Here is a 12,110-nt window from a genome sequence, read left to right as displayed (position 1 = left end):
TCCTCCTCCCAAAACACTGATTCATCACTTCTGCCTCTTGGCATTGAAATGTTTAAAGGAGAATTTCACTGAAATTCTATGGTTCTGTAAATTAATCACTGCAAAAATATCAATAAATCTGTTCCATGAACATAATAATATTACCCACTTCAAGCCAGTATGAGGATTAAGCGCTTCATGTTTCCTAGTATGGCAAAATCCATCTTTTGTCAAGTTTTTTTGATTGTGATAGTGAATTCTTGAGGTTGGAAAACTGCCTTGCCTACATGCAAGATGCACACCACTTCAAGCTTCTTTCTAATATACTTCTCTTCTTCTTGTCCCTGCCAAAAATGTAACAACTTCTTCAGACGATAAAGCCTCTGAACTGGCATTACTTTGACCACAAAAGTCTGGTTGTAGTATTTTTTGACCTAGAAAGACATGAGTCACCTTTAAAGTGACATTACAGCAAACAGATATTTCACATAGAACAAATATGTGGCTCAATTATGGAGTTAGATTAATGCCGTCAGAAATTTGAATTCAAATGCAATATAATAAACTGAATTCTGGATTGAAATTGAAGTTTAGGGTTTATAAGAGAGCAATATAAAATCTAAAAATGAATTTAATGATTGAATGTAAAACTACATGCTCAGAATTTACATTTTCAGATTCACGTCAACCATCAGAATGGATTTGTCAATGAGTTTGACCATGGCATGACTGCTTGTTGAGTATTTCTATAACTGCTGATCTTCTGGGATTTTCACACACATCAGTCTCTAGTGTTTCCCCAGAATGCAGCAAAGAAAAACCCAATGAGCAGCAGCTCTGTGGACAGAAAAGCCTCATTAATGAGAGAGGTCAACGGAGAATGGCCAGACTGGTTCGAGCTGACAGAAAGGCTGTGGTAACTCAGATAACCATGCACAACACATCAAATCTTGAGGTGGATGGGCTATAGCAGCAGAAGACCACATTGATTTCCATTTCTGTCAGCCAAGAACAAAAGCTGAGGCTTTTGTGGGCAAAGACTCACCAAAACTGGGTAGTTAAAGACTGGGAAAACTGGGAAAACATCTGCTGAATCTTGACTTTTGATGATTCACACAGATGGTAGGGTCAGAGTTTGAATCCATGGACCCAACCTGCTTTATGTCAACATTCCAGGCTGGTGGAGGTGGTGTAATGGGGAATGTTTTCTTGGCACAATTTGCGGCTTTAAAACCAAGCAATCATCAATGGAATCCATCCATCCATCCATCATCTTCCGCTTCTCCGGGGTTCGGGTCGCGGGGGCAGCATCCTGAGCAATGAAGCCCAGACCTCCCTTTCCCCAGCCACTTCCACTAGCTCCCTGGGAGGGATTCCGAGGCGCTCCCAGGCCAGCTGGGCGATATATTCACGCCAGCGCGTCCTGGGTCTTCCCCGGGGTCTCCTCCCCGGTGGACTTGCCTGTGACACCTCCCAAGGGAGGCGTCCAGGAGGCATCCTAACAAGATGCCCGAACCACCTCAACTGGCTCCTCTCGACGTGAAGAAGCAGCGGCTCTACTCCGAGTCCCTCCCGGATGACCGAACTTCTCACCCTATCTCTAAGGGAGAGTCCAGCCACCCTGCGGAGGAAACTCATTTCAGCCGCTTGTATTCGCGATCTCGTTCTTTCGGTCATTACCCAAAGCTCATGACCATAGGTGAGGGTGGGAACATAGATCGACCAGTAAATCGAGAGCCTTGCCTTATGGCTCAGCTCTTTCTTTACCACAACAGACCGGTAAAGAGCCCGCATCACTGCTGACCCAGCACCAATCCGCCTGTCAATCTCCCGCTCCCTTGTACCATCACTCGTGAACAAGACCCCAAGATACTTAAACTCCTCCACTTGAGGCAAGAGCTCATCCCCGACCCAGAGAGGGCTCTCCACCCTTTCCCGCGTGAGAACCATGGCCTCGGATTTGGAGGTACTGATCCTCATCCCGGCCGCTTCACACTCGGCTGCAAACCGATCCAGTGAAAGCTGGTTCTCGGCCTGATGTCCCCAATAGGACCACATCATCTGCAAACAGCAGCGATGTGACCCTGAGGTCACCAAACCGGACACCCTCCATCCCCTGACTGCGCCTAGAAATTCTATCCATAAAAATTATGAATAGAATCGGTGACAAAGGGCAGCCCTGACGGAGCCACAGACTATTTGAGCATTATTGCTGACCATATTCCTACCATCACGGATACAATTAATCTTCTAATGACTACTTGCAACATGATAATGCACCACGTCACAAAGAAAAAGTCATGTGGTAGAACAGGAGACATGCATTAGAAATGAGCAGATCAGAGGGACGGTGAAGGTGGAGCAGATTGGAGATAAAGCCAGAGAGGCCAGGTTGAGATGGTTTGGACATGTGTTGAGGAGGAATAGTGGATATATTGGGCAAAGAATGTTGGAGATGGAGCTGCCGGGTAGAAGGAGAAGAGGTAGACCTCAGAGAAGGTTTATGGATGTAGTGAAGGTGGACATGGAGATGGTTGGTGTGAAAGTAGAGGAGGCAGTGGATAGGGCAAGATGGAGGCAGATGATCTGCTGTGGCGACCCCTAAAGGGAGCAGCCGGAAGAAGAAGAAGAAGAAGAAGAAGAAGAAGAAGAAGAAGAAGAAGAACAGGAGACATGCAGCATGAACAATACAATCATGTCAGCATAGACCAGAATCTTAATGGAATGCTTCAAACATCTTGTGGAATCCATGCCATGAACAATTGAGGCTGTTCTTACAGCAAAGAGAAACCCTAGTATTAGTGTAGTGTTCCTAACAACGCGTATATCAGCAATTAAGGGCAGTTAATAAAACCAGACCGCAGCTTCTCCTATCCACTTTCAACAGACAACCATCAAGCCATGTGTCCACATTATGTAATAGGGTTGAAGTTACTTTCATCAGGATACACAACAAAGGCGTCACTGACAGCGGTTAGCAGGTCAGAAGCACTTTGAATTCAGAAAAGCAGTTTTGGAATTCATTAATGTTGTTTTCAGAGGTCGCCTCACAGCAAGGAGGGCCTGGGTTCGATTCCCCGGCCGGGTGACCGGGGTCCTCTCTGTGTGGAGTTTGCATGTTCTCCCCGTGTCTGCGTGGGTTTCCTCCAGGTTCTCCGGTTTCCTCCCACAGTCCAAAGACATGCAGTCAGGCCAATTGGACGTGCTAAATTACCCCTGGGTGTGAGTGACTGTCTGTGTCTGTCTGTCTGCCCTGCGATGGACTGGCGACCTGTCCAGGGTGTATCCTACCTTCCGCCTGAAGACTGCTGGGATAGGTTCCAGCTCCCCCCTGCGACCCTGACAGAGAAGCGGCTTAGAAAATGGATGGATGGATGGATGGATGTTTTCAGAGGAATTCCCCTTCAATAAAACAGGTTGGTCTCCCTGGCCTACTGATGTTTTTCTTTTATTGAAGAGTTTTATTGATTATCTTATCGAACAAGAGTGTGAGTGGGGAAAAAAACAATGTAGAAAACCTTAATTATCATTACAAAAATGCTACCGCACTTATCTCAGCAGTAGGTTTGAATATGAATATATTCATATCAAATATAATAAAGTTCACAGGTGGAATAACACAGAGTGATAAATCAGATCTAAAACGGTAAAAGAATGAAATTGGAAACAAGCATGTATCACATGTAATAAATCTGTAGATGAACCAGTAACACCATTAGAACTGATGCAATAACCCACAGGGGGAAACATCACTCCCTTTATTTCATCCAATATTCTTCATTTGTCCTTCTAGTTGTAGCTCCGTCCTGTGAAATTTAGTGAACTGCAAATCTCAACTATTTCATGAATCATCCATCAGAATAGCTGCAGCAGAGGAAACATCACAGTGCAGGGCTGTTCTAGAAATTACTGGAGAAAATATGACCTACACTGTACTCATATGAAATTAATTTACTGACTCCACTGCTTGCTGACACCTGGCACACACCCCATCATTATACAAAGGCTGGACCTGGACTTCCCATGTCTTGCCATATCAGGAGACAGTTTCAAGATTTTATTTTTGTCAGTGGATATGATTTCCACGATGCAGAGAACATGGATAAATAAAAACTCATTTTTTTAGTTTTCGCTGTGCCTCTGTTCTGTCTTACCAGCTGTACCTTCATTCCATAATCCAGTCCATGTTTTCAACTCATCACACCTCACTCCAATCCATGCTTCAGTTAAGTTCTGGTTATGACATTGTCAGGCAGGAAGAACAAAAGAGGCCTTCTCAGCTCCCCCAAGAGTTTTTGCTCACCTTTTTCTTGTTGCTCATTTGTTTGTTTGCTTGCTTAACCTCTAGGGGCAGTCATGGGCTGGAGGTTAAGGATCCAGCTGTGACCGGAAGGTTGCCGGTTCAATCCCCTCGGCTGACAGCCCGTGACTGAAGTGCCCTTGAGCGAGACACCTAACCCCCCGGGTGCCGTGGATAGGGCTCCCCACCACTCCGGGCAAGTGTGCCCACTGCCCTCTAGTGTGTGTGTTCACTAGTGCATGTATGTTGGTGTTTCACTGCACGGATGGATTAAATGCAGAGGTCTGATTTCACAGTGTGAGAACAAACCGTTCTCAATTCAAGCTGTTTGGCCTTTTGACTGCTTTGTTTTGACCTCCATTTAGCCTAACCCATTTAATCGAGTCAGCTTGTTGTGTATTTTGCATTTAGATTCCCTTTTTTTGTAGATTTTGTGAAAAGCTTTACCAGGTGTAAGTTTGGCTGACAATTAGTTTGGGTTTTGGATTTTGTCTGTTATTTGTGTCAGGGAGTTAGGTAAGCTGTGTGTTTTGGTTAAGGCTACCTAGTCTTGGAGTTTAGGTCCTGTTTGCTGTTTTTTGAATCTGTTTGTTCACATTCACAAAGCATACATTTCACACCACACCCGTCTTTTACAGCCTGACCTTAGACCAGGTCCTAACAGAATTTGGCGGCTCATCCGGGATGTAGAATAGTGTGGAATACAGGCATTTGTTTGTTCCACCTTTAACCCATCCGTGAAGTGAAACACCACATACACACTAGTGAATACACACACACTAGGGGGCAGTGAGCACACTTGCCCGGAGCGGTGGGCAGCCCTATCCACGGCGCCCGGGGAGCAATTGGGGGTTAGGTGTCTTGCTCAAGGACACCTCAGTCATGGACTGTTGGCCCTGGGGATCAAACTGGCAACCTTCCAGTCAGAGGGCCAGTTCCATCCTACGACTGCCCCCGCCTGTCATTTCTATATTATAAATCATTAAAGTGTCATTTCTATATTGTAAAAATATAAAAATGTGAATTCAGTCAGAAAAACAGAAAAAGGAAATTTAAAAAAATATACCAGGATTGGGGATAAAATTGTTTTATAGGGTTGTCGCAATTAATATGATGAATTTTTGGGGAAAAAAAAAATCAGCAATTCTGTAAATGACAAACTAACAATCACTAGCAACAATTATTTTTGTTTAAATATTTAAATATTAAAACATTTAAATATCTATGCAGCAAGAGAAGGAAATGATGTTTTTAACTTTAATATGCATCAGTGTAACCAAATTTAGGCCACTTCTACTGGTTTCTTTCTTTATAAAATGCTCTGACAATGTGATGGGCAGCTGGAAGTGCTCTGAAAAGTATTAACCACCCCCAAAAATAACCTCTTGAACTCTAAAATCTTCATGCGCAAATGAAACTGAACCCAATTACTATCCTCCAAATACCACTCAATTCATGAAGATTATCAAGCCTGATGCTCTTAGCTGGGTAACTGTCATCTCCACCATAAAGCCAAGCAACACATCTGCAGTCACATTCGCAGTCATGCAAAGGTGCAGAGTCATTAATGAAACCATCATCAGCTTCTTCATATTTGTCTCTTCAGCCACTCACTGCCGGGCAAAATCAGACACGCTGTCCAGCCTGCTGAGTATATCAGTGGCTGACACCTCACATCCACTGATGGTCCAGGTTAACAAAAATCAACAGGTCACCATCTGGTCCAGCCACTTTCATTTTGGACAAACTAAACATGATGATGAACCAGTTCTTCTCCAGGACTTTAACACTGGAAAACCAGCACATTCATATCAACTGTACATTAGAAACACATATTAAGTGATACTTTTTTTAATCCCACAAACAGGGAAATTCCACCTTTAACCCATCCGTGAAATGAAACACCACATACACACTAGTGAATACACATACTCTAGGGTGCAGATATATATATATGTATTCAAATGTTGTATAACATCAATTGTATAAAAAGTAAGCATCTAAAAGAATTCAGAGACATTATAAGGAAAAAGTATTGTGTAATTACAATGGTGTAAATGTACTTACTGACTTTTGGAGCTGTGCCTAATATTTTAAGCATCTTTTCAAGCCCTGCAACCTTTATGACTATTATGACTATTATTGTGCAATACTTCTTAAGTCCTTGATCCCAGTTCAGTTTAGGATCCAAACAATTATACAGCCATCACTCTCAACTGAACTGGCACATTCCCTGGCACAATCACCCCAGATTTAAAGCCCAAGATCAGCTGAACATGCTACTCACCTGCAGATAATGACTGGTGCGTAGAGAAGGCTTTAGGTCGTGATGGACTGTTTGCTTGTCCAGGTTGAGCGAGGACTTGCGGTACGCCTCTTTGGCCTGACTGACAGTGAGTGTGGACCAGGAGCTCCTCTTCATAAACTTTCCCTCAGGTGCCATTGGCAGGTTCTCACAGGCTGAGCACTTGACGTCATTGTTGCTCTTGGAGGTTTTAAGCGAGAGGTCACCAAAATGAGTGTGCACTGAGTCTGGGAAGCAGTGGCCTGCGTGCTCCACATGGTGCCGGCTCATGACGCTGGGCGTGCGGTAGGTGCTGTCACTGTCCAGGTTATCGTCAGAGCTCCACCAGCCGCCTGAGCGGTGCTTACGTTCCTTGCTCTTGCTGCGTTTGCTACCGTGCTTGGAGTGGTGGCTGCCGTGGTGGTGGTGGTGGCCCCCACTGTCCCCCTTGGTGCCGTTCATCTTGGAGGAGCCCTCGAGCGAGTGGGACTTGGTGAAGAGCTTCTGCACAGAGTGCACCAGGTGGCGTATTCGCCCGGGGCTCTCGCTGCGCTGCTCGCTGGTAGCCGTGGTGGAGGTGCGCTGGTACTGCAACGTGTGGAAGCCGTCTCGGTGCAAAGGCAGCTGCTTCTCAAACTGATCCAGGAGGTTGGCTGGGATGCGGTTGCTCTTGCTGCCGGCATGATGAGAGGCGGAGGATGCGGCGGCGATGGCGGCGGCTGAAGTGGCGGAGGTGGTGATGGTGGCACAGTCGTCTCGCGTGGCCGAGTCGTAGTACTGGGTGCTGTAGTGCATTCTTGGAAAGGTGCTGCTGGAGATGTGGTCAGCTGCGGCAGCGGGGGGCAGCATCACCGGGGACATCGTCATGCAGTCGGAGTGAATGGAGCTGCGGGGCGAGTAGCGGTGTTGGTAGTCCATGGCGCAGCTCTCCGTGGGGCTGAGCAGGTAGGAGTAGCGGGGGTCAGACACATGCATGCCGTGCAAGTCGTGGGGGTGGTCACACTCCACCAGGCCACAGGGATGAGGCGAGGGGATCTGATGCTGGGCACGGCTGCTGGATAAGCCCTTCATGTTCCTGGTTTGAGGGACACGTCTGTCCTCATTGAAGTGTCGGGAAGGTGACCAAGGGGTTAACTGGTGGTCTGTGACAAAGGCAGATGGAGAAAGAGTGAGAGGAGCACAGAAAGGGGTTTTATTTATTTATTTATTTATTTTTTAACAGTTTCTCACTTCTATTAAAAAAAGCATCTTACAAAAAGCCAACTAGGATTTGTCATAGTTTATCTGAGCATATATGAACTGTTAAGTGGGAGGGCTACAATGATTAATTACTGTGAACTAGCACACGCCTATGCACTTTATCATTTATCAATTTCTATAATTACACCTGGGTGATAGACAAAGAACACGCAAAAAATCAACTACACTGAACTACTACATATCCTTCTGAATGAAGGTCACAAAATACTTTATTATTTGCTGCACAATGTTTAATAGCTCTAAAAGGGCTACTCCACATATGCTGCGTATACAAGCCTACAAAACAAATTCATATTCTATTATTGGAGCTCTATTAATTATCTTTGCCCTGAGCCTGTTTTAAGTAGTGGATCCTTTCTCATCTTCATATTTCATAATTACAATAACAGTCAATTATGAATATGACTCACTGAATTTTATCATACAGAGTGACGACAGGACCAGAGAGACCACTCAAACCCCTGATGGGGGGAGGAGAGGGGTAGCCGTGGCATTCAGTAACCTGAAGTGATCAAAACTAGCTTCTGTCTGTCATACCAGCAACACCGCAGGCCATGTTATGTTCCGCCAAATACGCTGAACTCTACTGCAGAGATATTAAGAATATGCTTCAAAAGGTTCTGCGTTCGGAAACAGACCTTAATGCTTAACCCGTCATAACCTACTGAATTGCAAGAAGAAAGGTCCTGAAAGCGTATCGCTTGACCAGTGATAGGTTAGCACCTTTTTTCTGGCAGCGTATGAATGATAAGAATTCCGATGGATCAACTGGTAGAATGTGAAGTCACATAACAAGGAATGACTGGCTGGACATTTCCTTTCAATGGGAGTTCTACTCAGCTTTTAGACATATTTTAACAGTAGGCCTTTTTTCTGCTGGAGGCTGCCTTCATCTGTGGTTGGTTAGTGTGGTGGTTAACACCTTTGCCTTTCACACTGTAGACTGGGGTTCAAGCACCCAATACTATACCAATAAGAGTCCTTGGGCAAGACTCCTAACACCACCTTGGCCTACCTGTGTAAAACGATCAAATTGTAAAGTCGCTCTGGATAAGAGAGTCAGCCAAATGCCGTAAATGTAAGTATCAGGTTCTCGTTGCCGGGTAACGCTGCTTCCACTAAAGCGACAACAATGATGAGTAGAGTTTTTACAGCTTACTCAAGACGCTGCCGTCGGAAGAAAACGTCATATCTTTATTTGTGCTGTTCCTCAGTTTTTTGGCATAATTCGTTTCTCTTTACATTATGTGTTAATGTCATAATGAATGGACCAAACTGGACTTACTTTAAAAGTCCTTTTCCTGCAATGTTATCTTTTTGGAGATACAAGGTTCCGAGAACAGCAAAAAAACAGCCTTATCTCGGTTTCCGTGGTTTGTGAACTGACAATTAACAAAGGAATAAACTGAGCAAATGAATCCCTGTGTCAGCATCTCACCTCTGAATATCACTTGCGCGCAGTCTGTGCTTTAAAATTGTTGCTGCAGCCGCTTTCAGAGGAACAGTTTTCATTTTCTCCCTCTTAACTTAACTTAACTTAACTTAACTTAACTTAACTTAACTTAACTTAACTTAACTTAAAAACTGTCAATATCCGAGACACCAACTTAACTTAACTTAACTTAACTTAACTTAACTTAACTTAACTTAACTTAACTTAACTTAACTTAACTTAACTTAAAAACTGTCAATATCCGAGACACCAACTTAACTTAACTTAACTTAACTTAACTTAACTTAACTTAACTTAACTTAACTTAACTTAACTTAACTTAAAAACTGTCAATATCCGAGACACCAACTTAACTTAACTTAACTTAACTTAACTTAACTTAACTTAACTTAACTTAACTTAACTTAACTTAAAAACTGTCAATATCCGAGACACCAACTTAACTTAACTTAACTTAACTTAACTTAACTTAACTTAACTTAACTTAACTTAACTTAAAAACTGTCAATATCCGAGACACCAACTTAACTTAACTTAACTTAACTTAACTTAACTTAACTTAACTTAACTTAAAAACTGTCAATATCCGAGACACCAACTTAACTTAACTTAACTTAACTTAACTTAACTTAACTTAACTTAACTTAACTTAACTTAACTTAAAAACTGTCAATATCCGAGACACCAACTTAACTTAACTTAACTTAACTTAACTTAACTTAACTTAACTTAACTTAACTTAAAAACTGTCAATATCCGAGACACCAACTTAACTTAACTTAACTTAACTTAACTTAACTTAACTTAACTTAACTTAACTTAACTTAACTTAACTTAACTTAAAAACTGTCAATATCTGAGACACCAGGTGCTCAGCGGAGAGTAGATGTTCTTTCACTGGAGCTGATGTTTGTGGAAAACATCCACAGTGATGCTACAGACCCCGATGACCCGGCGTTGCACCCCTGCCAGTATGTGTGCATGTTTAGCTTTTTGCCAACTAGTTTATTGTTAGAAAGCTGTTTTAGCATCTCCAGCTAACACGGCCAATCTAGCGTTTTGGTGATAGTTATTTCCCTGTCCATTTAACACTCTGTAGACGTGAGCTGATGTTACTGTACTCTGACAGCTGAGAAGCATTTATATTGTTTATTTCGTTTGGACTCCCACATCGTTATGTGTTCTGGAAACGTCCTCAAATTCCAATTTTGACAACGATGACAAAGACAAAGTAAGACATCGTTCTGTGGGGAGCTGAAGTGATGCGAATGCTTGTATTTTTGAAGTGAATAACTGTCTGTAAGGCAGAACTTGTTTGACCCAGCATTTACTCACTTCCGTTTCTTGGGAAAAGGCCCTATTCCAACAGAATGCAGTGGGCACACAGTGGTGGGCACCCTGTAAATTACGCATTTGCCAAGACCTTAAATGATCATATATACAAAGGAACAGAAGAGAGGAGAGTAAGAGAAACACTGTCATTCTTTGGCGGTGCACTGAGCATTCACAGTGTCCTCGTACAGTATGAGTCACAGTGCGCACACACCTGTCCTGAGGTGAACTCCGTGTTTTTTAATATTAATATTGCACAACCAAGTCCACAGAGTTAAATGAACACTTATAATGCTCATTTACATCCAGCTGGATAAAAATGAACTGTAGAAGCGAACTCAGCAATACAGATTTTACTATGGAATTATATGAAATGACTAAGAAAGGCACAAGTTGAAGACGTTTTGCCAACTTTCCCTGAGAAAACTGAGATTTCTTTAGGACAAACTGCAGATTTCTTTAGGACGCAGTTAAGGAGTCCCACAAAATCTGAAAGGTGACGTAAAGATTAAGGATTAAAATATTGAAAAAATAAAAACTGCAATGCAAGCCACACATCCACACAGTCCCTTTTTACATGTAGAGAGTAGAAATACTGGGTGCCGCTGGATAAATTCCTCCAAACTTCTCAAAAAGGAGCAGATACTGCTGCAGCTTTAGGGATTTAGGCCAATGTACGGCTAATTAATTTAACTCACTGAAGGGTTGTAGGTGTCATTTGAAGCAAATGTGACATTTATGCCCACCTCTCTCCAGATGGAAATGAGGCTGGTGTGAATTTCAGAATGTAGGGCTAATTAAACTCTGCTCCATGTAGTGTGTGTGAACTTCTAGCATGTGCAAGTCGTCTGAATCAGTTTTAGAGCTATTTTCCTGGCAATGTTTGAGAGCTCAGTTAGCAAGAAAACAACTCAGTTCGGTGATGTAAGGCCACATGTTTACAGCTGTTTACAAATAAGAGACCATGGTTAAATGTCAAACACCTGCAGACTTATATCTAATATCATTAGACACTTTGATAAATGTGGGGAACGTGGTTTACATCTAGCACCAGTCATCTACGTCTTTACGTTTGACATTAAAAGCAGCTCCTTTACAGAAAAAAGACCTCGAGAGAGAATTTTTTAGAAGCATGTCAAAGCGTGTAGGTCAATCATTTCAACAAAAAAATAAATGACTTGGTTTGTTATGCAAATGCTTGTGCTGTTTGACAGACAATTAACCCGCTGAGGATTGTGATTACACCAGAGTGATGGTTCCTGGATGCTCTCTGTAGACTGTAACCCCACTGGTGCGATTAGAATTACAAATACGCTTTGCACTGCTCACAAAAGAGCTGAAACACCCATTTTTCCTGTCAAGACCGTCTTTTATCCAATACAGTAAAAAAATAGAGATTTAGGCTGGAGAAGGAATAAAAGTACAATGGCACTGCAGAAAACACAGTAGAGAGGGTCATATGACAACATCTAGTAGTGGTTGGTTAGTGTAGTGGTTAACAC

General features: G+C 42.9%; 1 protein-coding gene across 6 annotated transcripts in view; it reads right to left on the bottom strand.

Annotated features, from left to right (window-relative positions):
• LOC108426288 (disks large-associated protein 2) overlaps positions 1-12,110 on the bottom strand; it is a 202,519-nt gene that overhangs the window by 96,030 nt on the left and 94,379 nt on the right. For all 6 annotated transcript variants that reach the window (XM_017695650.2, XM_037538097.1, XM_037538098.1 and 3 more), the window contains one exon: positions 6,567-7,705. In XM_017695650.2, the coding sequence (XP_017551139.1) occupies positions 6,567-7,705 (1,139 nt within the window). The remainder of the gene's footprint in view (positions 1-6,566; positions 7,706-12,110) is intronic.

This window comes from Pygocentrus nattereri, chromosome 4 (genome assembly GCF_015220715.1).
Source record: "Pygocentrus nattereri isolate fPygNat1 chromosome 4, fPygNat1.pri, whole genome shotgun sequence".
Lineage (NCBI taxonomy): Eukaryota > Metazoa > Chordata > Actinopteri > Characiformes > Serrasalmidae > Pygocentrus > Pygocentrus nattereri.
The sequence above is the reverse complement of the archived record's forward strand: the minus strand, read 5'-3'. Positions and strand labels throughout refer to the sequence as shown.